This window comes from Taudactylus pleione, unplaced genomic scaffold (assembly GCF_031769625.1).
Source record: "Taudactylus pleione unplaced genomic scaffold, aTauple2 ptg000320l, whole genome shotgun sequence".
In the NCBI taxonomy this organism is placed as follows: domain Eukaryota; kingdom Metazoa; phylum Chordata; class Amphibia; order Anura; family Myobatrachidae; genus Taudactylus; species Taudactylus pleione.
The window spans coordinates 312,943-334,412 of NW_028284721.1; the positions used below are offsets into that span (position 1 = coordinate 312,943).

Sequence of the window (21,470 nt, forward strand, 5' to 3'; positions counted from 1 at the left end):
TCTATCTATCTATCTATCGGGTTGGGTATGAAATGCAGACAGCTGGGAAGCCGTCTGACTAAATCCAAATGCTGCAAGCCTGAATGCTGAATATCCCAACAGGGGCTGGTAAGTACCCTAACCCTCCCCTCTCCCCCCCTAACCTTAGCCCTCCCTTAGTGGAAACCTAACCCTAACCTCCCCCCGGTGGTGCCTATCCCTAACCTTCCAACGGGGGTGCCTAAACCTAACCGCCTCTCCTCGCACCCTAAACCTAACCCTCCCAGGGTGCTGCCTAAACCTAACCTCCACCCAGGGGTGCCTAAACCTAACGCCCCCTCCCCGCACCCTAAATCTAACTCTCCCGGGGTGGTTCCTAACCCTAAGTCTTCCCGGGGGTCCCTGAACTTAACCCTCCCCCCCACGGCTAAGCGCTAACACTGCCCGTCTAACCTTCGTTTGGGAAGCCACCTGTCTAGATTCCGGCATCGGGATATAGATGGGCGTTGGGATTTCTACGCCTGTCTTTAGTCCCGTGTTGGTATTTAGACGCCGGGATTTAGTCAGCCGGCTTCCTAGCCATCAGCATTGTGACTGTATCCTATCTATCTATCTATCTATCTATCTATCTATCTATCTATCTATCTATCTATCTATCTATCTATCTATCTATCTATCTAACATTATTTTCATATATAACATTTAGGTTAAAATAAGCTTACCTTACACTGTGACATGTCATATAAGGCAGATACAGCTGATAACTGACAGTTCTCTACAAAATGGTGACCTTTCTACCAAAGCCGAGTGACATCACTGTGGCTGTTTATGATGTAACAAGTCACATGGTCAGTATACTGAGGTGAAAAATATTACCTTTTGCATACATTTTGCAATTGCTATTTATTTATTTATTTACTGTATAATGTATTCACATTCAATCTATCGTTTAGGTCACAAGGTCAGTAGACATATTAACAGTTACAGTTGATAACTAACAGTTCTATAGCAAGTCACATGATCAGCCTATTGAGGTTATAAGTCACATCCTACTTGCATTCCATCTCTCTCTCGCGCGCGCTCTCTTTAGTTTCATATACAACATTTAAGTTAAAGTAAGCATACCTTCCATTGTGAGATATCAAATTAGCAGATATAGGCCCTGATTCAGAGCCGGACGCAAGTCGCTGCTCGTTCGCTCCGAGCGATGTTTGCCCAACTGCGCATGCGTACGGATCGTTATACGCATGCGCGAACAACTCAGTGCGGCCGAAATTCATGTGCTCGCAAAATAGCGAATGCCTGATAATTTGAGTGACAGAAAGAGGCGTATGTGGGTGGTAACAGGGGAAGGTGCTTGAAAACGGGGAGTGGAGATCCGATCGCAGGCGTGCTTAAAGGTCAAAACGGGCGTTTTATGGGTGTGCATATTGAAAACAGCAGCGTCATTGACCACGTCACTGGGTTATTTTAGAGCCAGAACTGCTCGCAAAATTGTGGTAGCAAACACCAGCCCCAAGAAAAGCGAGCAGTTCATACCCTGGTCGATGTACTCGATTAATCTAATAAATAGCGGACATGACGTAGGATGCGAGTGGCCAGGGGGCGTATTTTTTCAAGAAACGAACGCAAGTTTTGTTCGCTCGTTCAGACATAGAGGCGTGAACAGACCGCAAACAGCGAACGGTTCATTTGAATAGCCACCCCTTGTTTTAGAACGAACGACCGCAAATAGCGAGTGGCTCTGAATGAGGGCCATAGTTGATAATTGACATATCCCTACAAAATGGTCAGGGCTTGAAGAACAATGGGGTGGATGGGGCTACAGAGCTCCAGGCCTCACACAGTCAGCCATACTACTCAATCAAGTATTAAAATAGTTTTTCTAGTTTTCTCACAATTATTTTTTTCTATTTTTATGTATTTAGGGAGACAGTGGGACTGATAGTGTATGGGGGTGTACACACACTTAGCTCTGGCCACACTCACGCAGCACTGGCCACAGCTCCTCCCCTTCTCAGTATAGGCCCTTGAACATTTTCAGCCCCAGGCCCATGTGGTCCTTAATCCGGCCCTGTCTCTCGTATCCTTCATGTCTTGCATTCCAATGTTGTGAAAAGAGTGACATTAAGGACTGCCTTTAGGACACACATACCACAGAAGACTTGTGGCTATAAATTAGTGGACTACCAATAGGTATGAAGACCTGAAGCAAACAATGGACCAAGACCCTGCTGCCACTCACTGAAATTGGGACTCAACATGGTGGCACCGGCTGAAGGACTCAGCTTCCATTCGCTGACCTGACCAGAGGGTCTCCAGTCTACACATCAGCAGAGTACAATACTTCATCCATATAGTAGCTTTTAAACCATGAAACAGGGTTTTTATCCTGCAGAGGGTGAAATTACTGTAATATGTTACCTCCTAATGAAATGAATGGTAAAGTGGTTGGAGATCGGACTGTAATATGATACTTAGATTTTTGCACAGTGCATTTCTTCAGATTTTCCCACTTCTTCTAGTTTGCAGAGACATCTGCTGGGAGTGGAAATTAAAATGGCCAGAGGGTTAGATTTCCACCAAGGACGTATAGGTGTGGAGTTTGTATGTTCTCCACATGTTTGCGTGGGTTTCCTATTCCTATGGGTGCTCTGGTTTTCTCCCGCAATCCAAAAACATACTGGTAGGTTAATTGACAAAAAGAAAATTAACCCTAATATATCTGTGTTGTAAGGAACAAATATATATATGTGTGTAGTAGGCATACTTACCGGCCTTCTAGACATCAAATCCAGGAGCAGCTGCTGCAGTAGGCCTGTTCGGGAAGGGGGGGAGACGGGGGGTGCAATTAGTCCCCGCCCCTCTCCTGGAAAAGTGCCTAAGGGGGTGGGGCTAAATCTAAATGATGCATGTTGTGACATTTAGCCCCGCCCCCTCCTCGCCGACCCGTGAATTCCCTATTAAATATCCCCATCCTGTCCACTTCGCTAAGAAGTAAGCAGGAGGCGGGACATCTGCCTACACATCCGAGGGTGTAGGGGGCTACCCGAAAAATCGGGAGCCTCCCGCAACTTCCGGGACTGTAAGCAAGTATGGTTGTAGGTAGTATAGATTGTAAGCTCCTCTGGGGCAGGGAATGATTTGAACGACAAAATATTGTCTGTAAAGTCCTGCAGAATATCTGTGCGCTATATAATTAACTATCAATTAAAAGTAAATAGGGCCATGTGTTCAAAAACAGCGTTTTGTGGGTCTTTTTACTGTTAAGTTAACTTTTATTGGAAACTGAGGGCCTGACACAGAGGTGGCCGCGAATGCAGCCATGACTGCGACTTTTAGTGCAGCACGACTGCGTCTTTATACTAATGCTGCAACCGATGGGATTTGCACAGAGAAGCCCCAGCACCTCGCCCCCACCACCCCCCCCCCCCGCCTGGGCTGCGGTGCTTATCCATTGCATTGCCTATTAAGACCGCACCATCGGTCGCATTATCAAACACTGCACCAGCCCTACGGAGACGCAGAATCTCCCTTTAAACATGGCCACCAAAATTAGTGCAACTGCTGACCGCGACATGCCCGCGCCTGGCCAACCGCCCCCCTCTTACCACCCAGAGATGTACGCTATACCAATGTTTTTGCAGTTAAGCAATAATCAACAATCTGCGCATGTGTCAAAGTACTTTACTGATGTCGCTGCCAGCGACTATTTAGTCGCCATGTGATTGACAGCCAGGGTGCGTTTACGGGAGTTAACTGGGAGCGGCGTTCATTTTGCTGGATGATGGGCTCACTCAGGACTGCAATAATTTAATGACCTGTGACCGATGCTCTTTGTACACAGATGCTTGGATTCACAAAGTCGCCGGTGGGCGTTTCAATACATATCCCAGTGGCTGCAACATTTGCATATTTATACATAGCACCTGCAGTTGCTGACGGCGACACAACCACGTCTGGCTAGCCACACCAGGAACGCCCAATGAAATTGCCTTTTCCTGTGTCCAAATTGGTCCTGTGTATTTCGCCGGAAACCATCAGGACGCATGCACAGACTGAAAAAACTGTCCACTTGTCTCTCAACATCGACACTGCGTCCATCACTGAATCAGCCCCTGAGTGATTATCAACTTCCCATAATGCTGGCACAGCGAGAGCTAATAATTTCCTTCTGAGTGTACTGTAAGTAGTTGATTAGATTGGTTGTGCCCTGAGTAACGTCTCATTGAACAAAACGCTCCTTTAGTAGATTAAAGTCTCATGATTCAGGAACAGGGACCTCACTCTTACTACTGGAAATGAACTAATTGCCAACAGTGTGCAGAAATTAGTACATTTATTTTGGATATGAGCCTGTGAAAAGCACACCCATTCATATAGCCGACCTTATCCTGTGGCTCTTCATTCATATTGACTACTAGATTTCAACTTCATGGTCATACGCTGAAGTCTTTCCTCAAGCCTTCTGCAGAATGAGGTTTGAGGATGTCCTCTCAGAAGTTGGTGTCTTTGGCAAATTTCAGATATTGTCACTTCTTATCCTCTGCCTCCCAAGAATCATCCTCCCTTTACACTTCCTATTACATATTTTCATCTCAGCTGTCCCACCCCATCACTGTGCCATTCCCAACCAGGAGAACCCGGGGAACCTGAGCCAGGAAGACCTTCTACTCATCAACATCCCCCGAGAGGCCGATGGGACCTTCAGTTCCTGTACCATGTATTCCCAGGCACAGCCTCACCTACTACTGAACAGATCCCAAAAGACGGTCAATGAGTCCTTGGTGCAGAGATGTCATCATGGCTGGAAGTATGATGTCTCCACCTTCTCCTCCACCACTGTCACACAGGTAGTACCTTATTTAGTATAAATGTGCTTTGTTTAATTATGTTACACACAAGTTATTGTGAAAATGTTGGGGGGGGTTTCATAAGGGGTGAGGTCATCCATTCACAAGGAGTCAATAGTTGGAAATCACACTCAAAGTGAACATGATGTCGTCTATAAATAGCCTATTGGTGGGGACGGGTCATCTTTCAACAGGAAAGTAGTCACAAACCAGTCTGACAGCATTGTATCTTATACAGGAACTCTGAGATAGGAATGGGGCAGACAATGTGTTTCAAATGTTTCTTTATTAGGTGTTTTCTAGCTTTAGACTACTTTAAACTGTTGGTTTGTGCGTACTATCCTTCTACTTTTATTCTAAACGCATCAAGTGGAAATCACGTGGGTCTCTTCAAATCTTCTTAACATAATATTCTGGGTGTTGTTTTCATGGTTCAGGTATCAAATCTTTATTCCCAAAGAAATATTACTATTTTTGGTATTATATCAATATTAACAAATATTGGAGATGAAGTTACAGATCTTGAGAACATCGTTATTTTACAGGCTTGAAAACATTACACCGGTTTAGTCTCCCATATCCAAATATTCCGAAATACGGATTTTTTTTTAGCATGACTGAGATAGTGACACCTTTGCTTTCTGATGGTTCAGTGTATACACACTTTGTTTTCAGGCACACAATTATTAAAAAATATTGTATAAAATAACCTGCAGGCTGTATGTATAAGGTGTACATGAAACTTAAATGCATTCTTTGTTTACATTTGGGCAGTGCCGTAAGTTCATCCCAGACGCCGGGAGGCAAGTTATAATTTGGTGCCCCCCCTAAACAAAAAAGGAAAATAAATATGGTGCATATCTATCTGTCTGTCTATCTATTACATATGCACAAAAATACTAACATAGAATAGCCTTAAGTGGGGTGAATACAATGTGGGCAATGGGGAAGGTGCCCCTTCAGTGCTGGTGCCCGGCGGCAGGCACCTCCATTGTCTCCCATAGTTCTGCCCCTGTATATTATTTATATATACTGTATATATATATTATATATATGTGTGTGTGTGCGTGTGTGTAGCACTGTGGAGGTGTATCTGATCTATTTTAAAGACATTATTATCTTGCTCTCTAAATTTTAATTTATCATGAATTTGGGGGGCTATGGGGGTGGGGTAGGTGCTGGAGGGTGATATATTTAAAGAGTATATATCTTATCACTCTGTCATCTAAGGGGGGAGGGTGATATATTTAAAGAGCATATGTTTTATCACTCTGTAATGTTAGGGGGAGGATGATATATTTAAAGAGCATATGTTTTATCACTCTGTAATGTTAGGGGGAGGATGATATATTTAAAGAGCATATGTTTTATCACTCTGTCATGTTAGGGGGAGGATGATATATTTAAAGAGCATATGTTTTATCACTCTGTCATGTTAAATAATTTAACATGGCAGTGTGATAAAATATATGCTCTTTTTTTTTTAAATGTATTTTATTGAATTTTTCAATATAAGTGAGAAGTACACAAAACATAAACACGATTAAGACAAATGAGTACAGAACATTTTCGAGGAAGAAATCTTGCACTGTGCCTTTAAAAATGTAATTTACAAGCTTAAATACAAAGTTAGATATTACATAAAGACATGAGATCTATGATAATATTAGATCTTTGGATTTCTATATTAATGTAACAATAAGCCACATCAATCAAATGTGAAACATACATTCTTCCAGCGATAAAGAAAGGAAAAAAAATAAAAAAAAATAGACAGTTTAACATAACCTAAACTAAATTAACTATGCACCACCAGACAAGACATGATAGGGGGGGGGGGGGGGGGGGGGACTACAATAGGAGAAAATAGGAAGGAAATGGGATGGGTAAGCGTGATCATTACCCAATTTAAGTAATCTCCAGAACATGGTCACTAATTAGTGAAATAGAATTACTGAATGTTTCTTAGAAGGAACCAATTAGTATCTATAAAAAGACCTAATATACGACTTTGAGACAAGGTATCTAATGATTCTATATATACCGACCATTTCTTGTAGAATCTTAAAACTCCTCATTCAACATCTGGTAGTGTTGCTTGTTTTCAAAGTAAAGAGTTTTCAATAACATGATCTTAACCATTTACAGTAAAGGGGCTTTTTTAGAAGTCCACTTCTGCAGAATCACCTTCCTTGCAATGGTAACTATAATTGTTAGGATGGAATCGGTATGAAATACCGCCGGCCGCAGTGTAAACTAACCTAACCTAACCCCCTAACCCTAACCCTCCTTAGGGGTGTCTAACCTTAACCTCCCCCCAAGTGCCTAACCCTAATCCCCCCTCTAAGTTCCTAACCCTAACCCCCCCCATCCCCGCTGCCTAAACCTAAGTCCCCCAGGGGGGTGCCTAATCCTAACCTCCCCCCGAGAGTGCCTAACACTAACCCTCACTCCCCTAGCCTAACCCTAACCCTCTCGGGGGGGTGCCTAACCCTAAGTCCCCCCCGGGTGCCCTAAACCTAACCCTCCCCCCCCCCACGGCTGTCCGCTCACGGCGGCCAGCATCCCTTCGATCGGGATGCCGGGCGCCGGTCTCCCAGCGTCGGGCAAATGACAGGCGTCTACGTCTAGATGCCTGGCATTTCACCCTCACCGGGATATGACAGTCGGGAAGCCGGCTGTCGGTATTAAGGCAGCCGGTTTCCCGATTGTATACCGTTAGGATAGGCAATAAATGTGTAAGGGAATGCGAGGCTTCCCAATTTTGGAAATCTGCACATAAAAGTGCTAACGGATCTAAAAAATATATGAATTCCAAAGGTTAAATTTATAAAGTTGATAATTTTGTGCCAGAAACGCTTAACCTTTGAACAGCTCCAAAAGTTATGCTGAAAAAGCACCTTTTGAGCTGTGCATTTTGGACATTGGCTAGATTCCTCTATGACCATATGCCTTGTGTTGGCCTTGAGAAATATAAACCTTGTGGATGGTGCGAAAATGCACTTCTTGGAGATTAGCAGAGGGGAGATATTTTAAAGGACGTTCCATTGAGGTCAATAACTCTGCAGAAGTGAAGCCCACAGGAAAATCTTGTGTCCATTTCTCATTTAACATTTTCCACAATTTGGTTTTATCAGTAGGTACAAGATCCCAATAGAGGTATTTGGTTTTATACAAAATAGATGTTACAAAAGACAATGACACTTGTAGAACATCATCATTATCTAATATACAGATAGGAGTGGTAAAAGAGTTTACATAATGTCTTACTGGCAAGAACATATAAAAATGAGTATTTGGAAGGTCAAAGGTTGTTTTTAACATTTGAAAGGAGACTAGCTCTCCGCCCGGGTCAAAAACATCATTAATTACAATAATACCCTTGAATTTCCATATTTTAAATTGGGCGTCTTCAACCGCTGGAGAAAAACAGGGATTACCACATAAGGGGATGTATTTAGAGGTTGTGTGATTCCCACCAACCAGTTTATTCATTTTTATCCAAGAAAAGTAAATGTCCTTAATAAGAGGGTTGTTTTTTAATGCTACAGGGAAGAGATTGCGGGGAGTATGTAAAAGGCTACAAGTGAGATTGGAAATACTTCTTCAATGTGTAGATTGGTATAAATAGACCGGTTTAGTATCCAGTCTGAAACGTATCTAAAAAATATAGCATATGTAAATAATTTAACATTAGGATGGCTAATCCTCCTTCATTTCTCTTCAAATACGATTTGAACATCGAAATTCTGACCTTTTTCCCAGATCACAAAAATATTGAGAATATTTTTGAACAGTAAACCAAATCCGAGGTAGTGAGGCTCAAAGGTATCATCTGTATAATATACAACAAGTTAGGAAAAGTTATGTTTTTTATAACTGCCGCACGACCCAGCCAGGATAAAGGCAAGGAGGCCCAATCTTCAAGTTGATTGGCAATTGTCTTTAATACAGGGGTGAAATTAGTTTTGTATAAGTCAGACAATTTAGTGGGGATATGAGTTCCCAAATACTTTATAGGGGATGATAGGAACTTAAACTGGTCAAACTTTTCCCGGGTTGATTGCGGAATAGGCGCTCCACCCAAAAGGTAAGATTTCAGATTTATCTGAACATACTTTATAGCCTGCAAAAGCTTCAAATAATGAAATAGCATGCAGGAGATTAGGAATTGAATGAAGCGGGTCTGATATAAGAGCAGCATGTCATCTGCAAATAGTGCGAGTTTGACTTCCTCATCATTATTTGAAATTCCTTTAAAGGATGTGTTAGAGCGCAAGGCGACAGCTAACGGTTCTATGATGCCCGGCTTACCTTCGATCGGTAAGCTGGGTGTCGGGCTCCCGGCGTAGGTAAAATGACAGGCGTCTGGATTTTGCGGGTGGGGGGGGGGATGGGGAGGGTTAGGGTTCCCGGGGGGACTTAGGGTTAGGCACCCCCCCAGGAGTTTAGGGTTAGGCTAAGGGAAGGGAGGGTTAGGCACCCCCCTGGGGACTTAGGTTTAGGCGGTGGGGAAGGGGGGGTTAGGTTTAGGCACTTAGAGGGGGGATTAGGGTTAGGCACTTGGAGAGGGAGGTTAGAGTTAGGCGCCCCTAAGGGAGGGTTAGGGGGGAGAATAGGTTAGTCAATAGTTACCACTCGACGATCTACAATGTGAAACATGGAAATTTCTTGGGTCAGTGCTCCTCCCACCCCGCAGATACAGTGACAGATCATGGGCAGGGTATATGGGAGGATGAAGGAAGGGGCCCTCCAGGTGCTGCAGGGGTTTCAGCTCCCAACTCTCCTGCGGGGCTCTGCTCTGTCTGTTACAGTGGGACCTGGTTTGTGACCGGAAGTGGTTAAACCAAGCAGCCGCCACCTTCTTCTTCATGGGCCTCACGTTTGGATCACTGATCTGCGGATTCCTGTCAGACAGGTGAGCTGGAAACATACAACGCTTAGTAATATCAGCAATCTCACATAGGTTTTTATTTTTTTTGTTTCTTTTTCTTTAAACAGCAAGTTAAATACCTTTTCAAGCAAAGATTTTTTCTTAGCTGTTGTTCTACAAATCTTTATTATGTCCTTTTCAAAATCTCTCTACAACAGAGAGTTATGGCTCCCAGTCACGTACACACAGGGCCTGATTCAGTGGTGTACGCACTTGCAGACGTTACTGAATAATTTGCCACAGCTGTGACTGTGTCTTTATACTAGTACTAGTACTGCAGCTGATGGTCTTCCTACTGAGACGTCCACCACTTGCGACACTAATCCCTCACTGTGCGTATTAAGATGCACCGTCAGTCAAATCATCATTCACACCATGGAAGATTGCACCAGCTCTATGGAGGAGCAGAATCTCTGTCTGAACATGGCCGCCTGTGTCAGTGCAACTGCGTCTTTAGACGGAGGCGCTGATCGCAACACTTTCGCATCTGTCTAGCCACACCCATGTTACCTTCTAGGAACGTCCACTAAAATCCCCAGCTCTTTGTTCTGTGTCTCCTGGCAGTAACCATCGGAACGCGTGCGCAGTGTAATTCGCTTATTGCGCCCGGCATTCAATGTACCTCTGAATCAGGCTCACAGACTCACATCTCTCAGCATGTCATGTGATGGGGAGAGGATATTACAGTGTAGTCCGAGCTCTGAGAAGTGTTCCAAAGCCTCTGCTCACTACATCATGTGCAATGCGACTGTGATTGCTATGGTACTCACAACAAAGGAATATTATAAATATTTAATAGCAGCCTGAATCAACAAACTAAGGAAATGACCAAGCTGCTTCTTGTAGCCTGCCACATATATTTATATAAAAAATACACCTAATTTTTGCTAATGATATGAAGTGATTAATCTCTTGCATTAGTGTAAGTTTCAGTAAGCACCACAGGGACTTTGTGGTTTATTCACCCTGAATCGCGTCACTTTGGCCCCGCCCCCTGCTCCACAATGCCTGTATTATCGGCATTGTGTAGCGGGGATGGGGCCAAAATGATGCAATAGCGTGACCCCTGACCCCGTCACGCCTACAATCATCAGGCACCCGCCCTGCCACGCCCTCTTTTGCTGGCCACGCCCCTCTGCCGTACCGATCTGGCTGCTCCCTCCCGTGAGGAACAGCCAGAAAGTCGGCAATTATGCCCAATGCACATGTGGAACTGCTGTCCCTGCATAGAAACAATGATTGCTCCGATAGTTTTGCATTTGTCATGGTAAATCACGATGAGTTAGATAAGGTTACCGCCAAGAGCCACAGAACAAGTTTGGGACACAGGGGGCCTGATTCAGAGGTGGACATTAATGTTGCCGCAGCTGCGACATTTTGCGGAGTTGCAGCGGCGACCGTATGCAAATGCTAGTTTCATCCCTCCCCTGGCGTACTAGCATGTGCAGGAATGTGCAAGCCCTGAGACGCCCCCTATCAATGCCCTATGGACAGTCCGCTGGCGTTCTGAACATTCCACCATTGGCGCATCATTGCATTCACCATTGACACTTGCAGCAGCCAATGGCAGACGCAGTGTCACCTTCTCAACTCTGCATACAAATGGCGGCTGTGGCTGCGGCTCTGCGTCTGAGAATGCAGCCACGTTCACAGACACACCCGCGACACCTAGCACGCCTAGGAGATGGATTTTATTCTAATTAACTATAGGCCACCTCCCAGGAGCGCACATGTCATTTCTAATGCGACAGCACGCTTGTGCGTATACACAGGGTAACGCATGCTCCAGAGGGGTTTCCAAATTATTTTGGCCAAGCGCTGTAGCAAATAATCGCTCACCTGCGCAACCATCGGCATTGCGTCCACGCCTGAATCAGGCCAAGAGAGGTGCAACTGCAGTGGGCGTGTCTAGTTGGTAACAGGGGTGTGGCTATCCAGCTCGGCGACTGCACCTTTGCCACAGTTGCACTGGTTTCGGCGGCCATGTTCAGATGGAGATTCTGTGCCTCCATAGGGCTGTCGCAATGTTTGCTGGTGCATCTTAATACACACAGCGGCTGATTAGCGCCACAGCTGGGGGGCAGCTGGGCGAATCCCATCGGATGCGCCATTAGTATGAAGAGGCAGTCTCTGAATCAGGCCCTAAGTGTATATGTAATGTACATGTGATATTATGGGGTCTATGTACTAAGCCTTGGTGAGAGATAAAGTGGACAGAGATAAAATACCAGCCAATCAGCTACTAATTGTCATTTTTCAAACACAGCCTGTGACATGGCAGATATTAGCTGATTGGCTGGTACTTTATCTCTGTCCACTTTAACTCCATACAAGGCTTCGTAAATAGACCCCAAATTGCCAGTCGGTCAGCTCCTGTCACTTTGCAGGCTGTGTTTGAAAAATGACAGGAGCTGATTGGTTGGTACTTTATCTCTCTCCAAGGCTTAGTACATAGACCCCTGTATGTGACGTGACTGTGTCTCTCTTTCCCAGGTTTGGGCGCAGGAAGATTCTGCTGATTTCCTTCATAGTAAGCACAGTGTTTGGAGTGATGTCTGCCTTCTCCGTGTCCTACGCCATGTTCTGCATCTCCAGGTTGCTCTGCGGTGTCGGACTAATGGGAATGACGCTTATTGCTATCACCTTAGGTGCGTTATGCATGGATATGTGTATTTATAATTATATGTGCATATATTAGGTGCATAGGAAAGCTTTCACTGGAGAAACCTGCCAAATAGTATCTCCGATGGTGTCTAACGCTTTATTGGGAGAAGGCCTATATCTGATGGAAATGGGTAAAAAAACGGGCACATTGGGGTTATCTCTTATTAATATATAGCGCAGTGTGTGTAGTGTATATAGTGTGTATGTTTACTGTGTATGTGCAGTATATGCAGTGTGTACTCTGTATGTGCATTATATGTAGTGTGTACTGTGTTTGCGCATTATATGTAGTGTGTACTGTGTATGTAATGTCAAAAATGTTCAGCCATGTTGAAATAATGTGTCCTAGATGGACAAGATAAAACGGACACAATTCAGTACAAATACACTATTATATTACATTGGTAAAATACAGCAAGATATGCAATGATCACAAGGCTTAAACTGGGCATAAAGCAGAAAGGGTCCATTTAATTAGAGTTGGGGGGAGCTGTCTCGTCACATGACTTGTTCACCTTTGACCCCCATGCCCGGTGGCTTCGGGACACACAAGACAAATAATATAACATATTTAAAAAATAATTTATAAAAATAAATCATTAAACACTAGTTTGTACAGTTTTCTGATTTCTTGTCAGCTGTAAAATTATAGATGTGTCTTGTGCAATGTATCATTTATGTAATTAAAATGTGTAGCTTTGAGTCTGATGTTGATTCCTGGAATTGCACCAGTGTTCTGCACCGGGTGATGGAAAGCGCTGCCTGCGATGTTTCTTGCTGAATGCGCCTCCTTTTGCAAAAATTAAGATATGGGGCCTGATTCACTACCGATCGCAAATGCGATTGCAATAGCGATTACGCACTCAGTTCAACTTCGATAACTGCGATAATATGCTAATTCATTGCGATTGCTTTGCCGACGCAGTACTACATAACTTTACCTTACACACATCCCTAATGTTTAGCAAGACTGCAAATCCATTGGTACAATCGAGTACCATCGCGCTCACGCACACTATGAGGCCTCAGGCTGCGTAGGGCATCGCAGTGGATAATTTATGCATGCCCATACAACGGCGTTCAAATGCACTGGCACAGCTGTGTTTTGCCGACCACCCCCGTCACCACCCACAAGCGGCACTTCCTGTCAATCACTCTGCGATGGGTCTGCGTAAACACTGCAGTCCCGAACACAGCGGCTGGTTCACGCACGCACACTGAGATGCATACACATGCACAGAACACAACGATCGGCCGATTTGGTGCTCATTAACAACTGCGATCCGACCTGAATCAGGCCCATTGTCCTGCAGAATGTAATGATTTAAATGAGACTCTTGCGCTGAAGAGGGACATTTAAAGGGTGTCCTATTTATTGCAGGGATGGGGGTACAGAGGATTTTTTTCTCCCCAGAAAAAGGACTTGTGACGTCCTTGGCCTACACTTGGCTGGAATATATTATCCACCAGCCAGTTTCACTTTAAATGGTAAAATGTATTTTTAACCGAGCAATTGAGGAAAGAGACCTAGATATAATAGGGGAGGTGGGCCGCTGGTAATTCATTTTGGCTTTTTTACGCTTTTTCCAGTTAGACCACAAACATAACACAATTTGGATTTATGGGAAGCCCCGGAATTTGGGAGCGCACCTATGGATACGTCAGGCGAATAGAGATTATTTGTTAGTATTTGTGAATGACCATTTGAGTATGGGTCCTGGGCAGAAATAGGATGGGGTATATATTTCATCATCTATTTTCCTGGTATCTGGTTGTCCCTATATCACTTTCACACAATGAGGAACTGTGAAGTAACTGTGTTTGATCTGTTTTTTCTCGCAGTACTAGAGTGGACCGACGTGGCTCATCGCACATTCTGTGGCACCATTAGTAGTCTCTCATGGACTGTTGGTTATATGATTCTGGCCTTACTGGCCTACTTGCTCAGAGACTGGCATTGGCTCCTGCTGGCCACAACTTTGCCCTGTCTACTAGCTATTGCCACCTGGTGGTGAGTATGTGTAATTATGATTAACTCTCACTGGTAAGTGATAACACACTCGGCAGCACAAGAGATCCCAGCAAACCCACAGGACACAGGAGACTCATAGGCCAGAAAATAAGGGGTCCCCATTAAAAAGAGCAGGTTTATGTAATCAATGTAATTTAACATAGTAAATCTTTTCCATAGGGTCTTTTGTTACCCCATAATACAGAGATTTATTTATCCCATTTCAGTGGGGCTCATTCTCAGTTGACCATCTGCAACCGCGTTAGCCATTTTGCCATACTCGTATCTGTTTCTTTATGGTAATGCTAGTATCAGCCCCTACCCCGGTGTGCAAGGGAAAAGGGCGCCCACTGATTAGCTGCAGTCACAGCTATTAGTCGCACCATTGAAATTTGCACCTGCCTCATGCTAGTTGCAGATTCTCAATCAGAGCATGGACGCCAGTGTACACATTTTAGCTCCTGAACCTGCAATGACTCCTCCGTTACGTATGCGATACTGCCACCAGGCGCTGATTAGCCACCTCCCAGTAACCGCAAAGGAACACCCAATACATTCTAGAGTCACTGAGGCTCAATCTTTAATCTCCTCGCTGGGATGTTTCCCATTCGTTACCTCAGACTGGTAACTGGTAATAATCTGTCCTGCAAATCTGTGCGAAGACACTGTGCAACTTTTTGCAGTTGCAAAAAATTGCCTAATTATGTGAACATCGGCATTGTGTCTGAATCAGCCTACCCGTCTCCTCATGTAGACACATGTGGATTTGGGCCACGCTGGGACCTGCAGCCTGGCCTTGAGAGACACAGCGCAGCCATCAGTCTAATGTGACACCGGTCGCAAGCCAATCAGCAGTGGCTGCCGGTCCGTGAGCTCCAATCGGTTCGCGACCGGCACCACATTAGAATGAGTGGCGCTGACCGATCCCTGGCATGTGGCATCTCCATCCCGTCCCGTGCTGCCCGAACTCACCCACCACGCAGCCCCGGCAGTGATGTGTGGGAGAATCAGGAGAGTGACATGTGGGAGAATCAGGAGAGTAACGTGTAGGAGAATCAGGAGAGTGACGTGTGGGAGAATCAGGAGAGTGATGTGTGGAAGAATCAGGAGAGTGACGTTTAGGAGAATCAGGAAAGTGACGTGTGGGAGAATCAGGAGAGTGACTTGTGGAAGAATCAGGAGAGTGGCGTTTAGAAGAAACAGGAGAGTGACGTGTGAGAGAATCAGGAGAGTGACATGAGAGAAAATCAGGAGAGTGACGTGTGAGAGAATCAGGAGAGTGACGTGTGGGAGAATCAGGAGAGTGATGTGTGGGAGAATCAGGAGAGTGACGTGTGAGAGAATCAGGAGAGTGACGTGTGAGAGAATCAGGAGAGTGACGTGTGAGAAAATCAGGAGAGTGATGTGTGAGAGAATCAGGATAGTGACGTGTGAGAGAATCAGGATAGTGACGTGTGAGAGAATCAGGAAAGTGACGTGTGAGAGAATCAGGAGAGTGACGTGTGAGAGAATCAGGAGAGTGACGTGTGAGAGAATCAGGAGAGTGACATGTGAGAAAATCAGGAGAGTGACATGTGAGAGAATCAGGATAGTGACGTGTGAGAGAATCAGGATAGTGACGTGTGAGAGAATCAGGAGAGTGACGTGTGAGAGAATCAGGAGAGTGACGTGTGGGAGAATCAGGAGAGTGACGTGTGGGAGAATCAGGAGAGTGACGGGTGGAAGACTCAGGAGAGTGACGTGTGAGAGAATCAGGAGAGTGACGTGTGACAGAATCAGGAGAGTGACGTGTGGGAGAATCAGGAGAGTGACGTGTGGGAGAATCAGGAGAGTGACATGTAATAGAATCAGGAGAGTGACGTGTGGGAGAATCAGGAGAGTGACGTGTGGGAGAATCAGGAGAGTGACATGTGGGAGAATCAGGAGAGTGACGTGTGGGAGAATCAGGGGAGTGACGTGTGGGAGAATCAGGAGAGTGACATGTGGGAGAATCAGGAGAGTGACGTGTGGGAGAATCAGGAGAGTGACGTGTGGGAGAATCAGGAGAGTGACGTGTGGAAGAATCAGGAGAGTGACGTGTGAGAGAATCAGGAGAGTGACGTGTGACAGAATCAGGAGAGTGACGTGTGGGAGAATCAGGAGAGTGACGTATGGGAGAATCAGGAGAGTGACATGTAATAGAATCAGGAGAGTGACGTGTGGGAGAATCAGGAGAGTGACGTGTGGGAGAATCAGGAGAGTGACATGTGGGAGAATCAGGAGAGTGACGTGAGGGAGAATCAGGAGAGTGACGTGTGGGAGAATCAGGAGAGTGACGTGTGGGAGAATCAGGAGAGTGACGTGTGGGAGAATCAGGAGAGTGACGTGTGGGAGAATCAGGAGAGTGACGTGTGGAAAATCATAGAGAGTTGCGTTTAGGAGAATCAGGAGAGTGACGTGTGAGAGAATCAGGAGAGTGCCGTGTGAGAGAATCAGGAGAGTGACGTGGGGAAGAATCAGGAGAGTGGCATTTAGGAGATCAGGAAAGTGACGTGTGAGAGAATCAAGAGACTGACGTGTGGGAGAATCAGGAGAGTGACATGTAGGAGAATCAGGAGAGTGCCGTGTAGGAGAATCAGGAGAGTGACTTGTGAGAGAATCAGGAGAGTGACGTGTGAGAGAATCAGGAGAGTGACGTGTGGGAGAATCAGGAGAGTGACATGTAGGAGAATCAGGAGAGTGACGTGTGGGAGAATCAGGAGAGTGACGTGTGGGAGAATCAGAAGAGTGACGTGTGGGAGAATCAGGAGAGTGACGTGTAGGAGAATCAGGAGAGTGACGTGTGAGAGAATCAGGAGAGTGACGTGTAGGAGAATCAGAAGAGTGACTTGTGGGAGAATCAGGAGAGTGACATGTGGGAGAATCAGGAGAGTGACGTGTGGGAGAATCAGGAGAGTGACGTGTGGGAGAATCAGGAGAGTGACATGTGGAAGAATCAGGAGAGTGACGTGTGGAAGAATCATAGAGAGTGGCGTTTAGGAGAATCAGGAGAGTGACGTGTAGGAGAATCAGGAGAGTGCCGTGTGAGAGAATCAGGAGAGTGACGTGTGGGAGAATCAGGAGAGTGACGTGGGGAAGAATCAGGAGAGTGGCATTTAGGAGAATCAGGAAAGTGACGTGTGAGAGAATCAGGAGACTGACGTGTGGGAGAATCAGGAGAGTGACATGGAGGAAAATCAGGAGAGTGCCGTGTAGGAGAATCAGGAGAGTGACTTGAGAGAGAATCAGGAGAGTGACGTGTGAGAGAATCAGGAGAGTGACATGTGGGAGAATCAGGAGAGTGACATGTAGGAGAATCAGGAGAGTGACGTGTGGGAGAATCAGGAGAGTGACGTCTGGGAGAATCAGAAGAGTGACGTGTGGGAGAATCAGGAGAGTGACGTGTAGGAGAATCAGGAGAGTGACGTGTGAGAGAATCAGGAGAGTGACGTGTAGGAGAATCAGAAGAGTGACATGTGGGAGAATCAGGAGAGTGATGTGTGGGAGAATCAGGAGAGTGACATGTAATAGAATCAGGAGAGTGACGTGTGGGAGAATGAGCAGAGTGACATGTGGGAGAATCAGGAGAGTGACGTGTGGGAGAATCAGGAGAGTGACGTGTAGGAGAATCAGGAGAGTGACGTGTGAGAGAATCAGGAGAGTGACTTGTGGGAGAATCAGGAGAGTGACGTGTGGGAAAATCAGGAGAGTGACGTGTGGAAGAATCAGGAGAGTGACGTGTGGGAGAATGAGCAGAGTGACGTGTGAGAGAATCAGGAGAGTGATATGTAGGAGAATCAGGAGAGTGACGTGTGGGAGAATCAGGAGAGTGACGTGTGGGAGAATCCAGAGAGGGACGTGTGGGAGAATCAGGAGAGTAACGTGTGGGAGTATCAGGAGAGTGACGTGTGGGAGAACCAGGAGAGTGACTTGTGGGAGAATCAGGAGAGTGACGTGTGGGAGAATCAGGAGAGTAACGTGTGAGAGAATCAGGAGAGTGACGTTTGGAAGAATCAGGAGAGTGACGTGTGGGAGAATCAGGAGAGTGACGTGTGGGAGAATCAGGAGAGTGACGTGTGGGAGAATCAGGAGAGTTACTTGTGGGAGAATCAGGAAAGTGACGTGTGAGAGAATCAGGAGAGTGACGTGTGAGAGAATCAGGAGAGTGACATGTGAGAAAATCAGGAGAGTGACATGTGAGAGAATCAGGATAGTGACGTGTGAGAGAATCAGGATAGTGACGTGTGAGAGAATCAGGAGAGTGACGTGTGAGAGAATCAGGAGAGTGACGTGAGAGAGAATCAGGAGAGTGATGTGTGGGAGAATCAGGAGAGTGACGTGTGAGAGAATCAGGAGAGTGACGTGTGAGAGAATCAGGAGAGTGACGTGTGAGAAAATCAGGAAAGTGACATGTGAGAGAATCAGGATAGTGACGTGTGAGAGAATCAGGATAGTGACGTGTGAGTGAATCAGGAGAGTGACGTGTGAGAGAATCAGGAGACTGATGTGTGGGAGAATCAGGAGAGTGACGTGTGGGAGAATCAGGAGAGTGACGGGTGGAAGAATCAGGAGAGTGACGTGTGACAGAATCAGGAGAGTGACGTGTGGGAGAATCAGGAGAGTGACGTGTGGGAGAATCAGGAGAGTGACATGTAATAGAATCAGGAGAGTGACGTGTGGGAGAATCAGTAGAGTGATGTGTGGGAGAATCAGGAAAGTGACGTGTGGGAGAATCAGGAGAGTGACGTGTGGGAGAATCAGGAGAGTGACGTGTTGGAGAATCAGGAGAGTGACATGTGGGAGAATCAGGAGAGTGACGTGTGGGAGAATCAGGAGAGTGACGTGTGGGAGAATCAGGAGAGTGACGTGTGGAAGAATCAGGAGAGTGACGTGTGGAAAATCATAGAGAGTGGCGTTTAGGAGAATCAGGAGAGTGACGTGTGAGAGAATCAGGAGAGTGCCGTGTGAGAGAATCAGGAGAGTGACGTGTGGGAGAATCAGGAGAGTGACGTGGGGAAGAATCAGGAGAGTGGCATTTAGGAGATCAGGAAAGTGACGTGTGAGAGAATCAGGAGACTGACGTGTGGGAGAATCAGGAGAGTGACATGTAGGAGAATCAGGAGAGTGCCGTGTAGGAGAATCAGGAGAGTGACTTGTGAGTGAATCAGGAGAGTGACGTGTGAGAGAATCAGGAGAGTGACGTGTGGGAGAATCAGGAGAGTGACATGTAGGAGAATCAGGAGAGTGACGTGTGTCAGAATCAGGAGAGTGACGTGTGAGAAAATCAGGAAAGTGACATGTGAGAGAATCAGGATAGTGACGTGTGAGAGAATCAGGATAGTGACGTGTGAGTGAATCAGGAGAGTGACGTGTGAGAGAATCAGGAGACTGATGTGTGGGAGAATCAGGAGAGTGACGTGTGGGAGAATCAGGAGAGTGACGGGTGGAAGAATCAGGAGAGTGACGTGTGACAGAATCAGGAGAGTGACGTGTGGGAGAATCAGGAGAGTGACATGTGGGAGAATCAGGAGAGTGACATGTAATAGAATCAGGAGAGTGACGTGTGGGAGAATCAGGAGAGTGATGTGTGGGAGAATCAGGAGAGTGACGTGTGGGAGAATCAGGAGAGTGACGTGTGGGAGAATCAGGAGAGTGACGTGTTGGAGAATCAGGAGAGTGACATGTGGGAAAATCAGGAGAGTGACGTGTGGGAGAATCAGGAGAGTGACGTGTGGAAGAATCAGGAGAGTGACGTGTGGAAAATCATAGAGAGTGGCGTTTAGGAGAATCAGGAGAGTGACGTGTGAGAGAATCAGGAGAGTGCCGTGTGAGAGAATCAGGAGAGTGACGTGTGGGAGAATCAGGAGAGTGACGAGGGGAAGAATCAGGAGAGTGGCATTTAGGAGATCAGGAAAGTGACGTGTGAGAGAATCAGGAGACTGACGTGTGGGAGAATCAGGAGAGTGACATGTAGGAGAATCAGGAGAGTGCCGTGTAGGAGAATCAGGAGAGTGACTTGTGAGTGAATCAGGAGAGTGACGTGTGAGAGAATCAGGAGAGTGACGTGTGGGAGAATCAGGAGAGTGACATGTAGGAGAATCAGGAGAGTGACGTGTGGGAGAATCAGAAGAGTGACGTGTAGGAGAATCAGGAGAGTGACGTGTGAGAGAATCAGGAGAGTGACGTGTAGGAGAATCAGAAGAGTGACGTGTGGGAGATTCAGGAGAGTGACGTGTGGAAGAATCAGGAGAATGATGTGTGGAAGAATCATAGAGAGTGGCGTTTAGGAGAATCAGGAGAGTGACGTGTGAGAGAATCAGGAGAGTGCCGTGTGAGAGAATCAGGAGAGTGACGTGTGGGAGAATCAGGAGAGTGACGTGGGGAAGAATCAGGAGAGTGGCATTTAGGAGAATCAGGAAAGTGACGTGTGAGAGAATCAGGAGACTGACGTGTGGGAGAATCAGGAGAGTGACATGTAGGAGAATCAGGAGAGTGCCGTGTAGGAGAATCAGGAGAGTGACTTGTGAGAGAATCAGGAGAGTGACGTGTGAGAGAATCAGGAGAGTGACATGTGGGAGAATCAGGAGAGTGACATGTGGGAGAATCAGGAGAGTGATGTGTGGGAGAATCAGGAGAGTGACGTGTGGGAGAATCAGAAGAGTGACGTGTGGGAGAATCAGGAGAGTGACGTGTAGGAGAATCAGGAGAGTGACGTGTGAGAAAATCAGGAGAGTGACGTGTAGGAGAATCAGAAGAGTGACGTGTGGGAGAATCAGGAGAGTGATGTGTGGGAGAATCAGAAGAGTGACGTGTAATAGAATCAGAAGAGTGACGTGTGGGAGAAGGAGCAGAGTGACGTGTGGGAGAATCAGGAGAGTGACGTGTGGGAGAATCAGGAGAGTGACGTGTAGGAGAATCAGGAGAGTGATGTGTGAGCGAATCAGGAGAGTGACTTGTGGGAGAATCAGGAGAGTGACGTGTGGGAAAATCAGGAGAGTGACGTGTGGAAGAA

General features: G+C 46.1%; 1 protein-coding gene across 1 annotated transcript in view; it reads left to right on the forward strand.

Annotated features, from left to right (window-relative positions):
• Window positions 1-4,454: 4,454 nt before the first annotated feature.
• The window catches only part of LOC148509534 (solute carrier family 22 member 7-like), a 104,914-nt gene continuing 87,898 nt past the window's right edge, over window positions 4,455-21,470 (forward strand). The window contains exons 1-4 of the mRNA XM_088442974.1: window positions 4,455-4,832; window positions 9,647-9,750; window positions 12,259-12,413; window positions 14,272-14,440. Coding sequence (XP_088299100.1) covers window positions 4,455-4,832; window positions 9,647-9,750; window positions 12,259-12,413; window positions 14,272-14,440 — 806 coding nt within the window. The remainder of the gene's footprint in view (window positions 4,833-9,646; window positions 9,751-12,258; window positions 12,414-14,271; window positions 14,441-21,470) is intronic.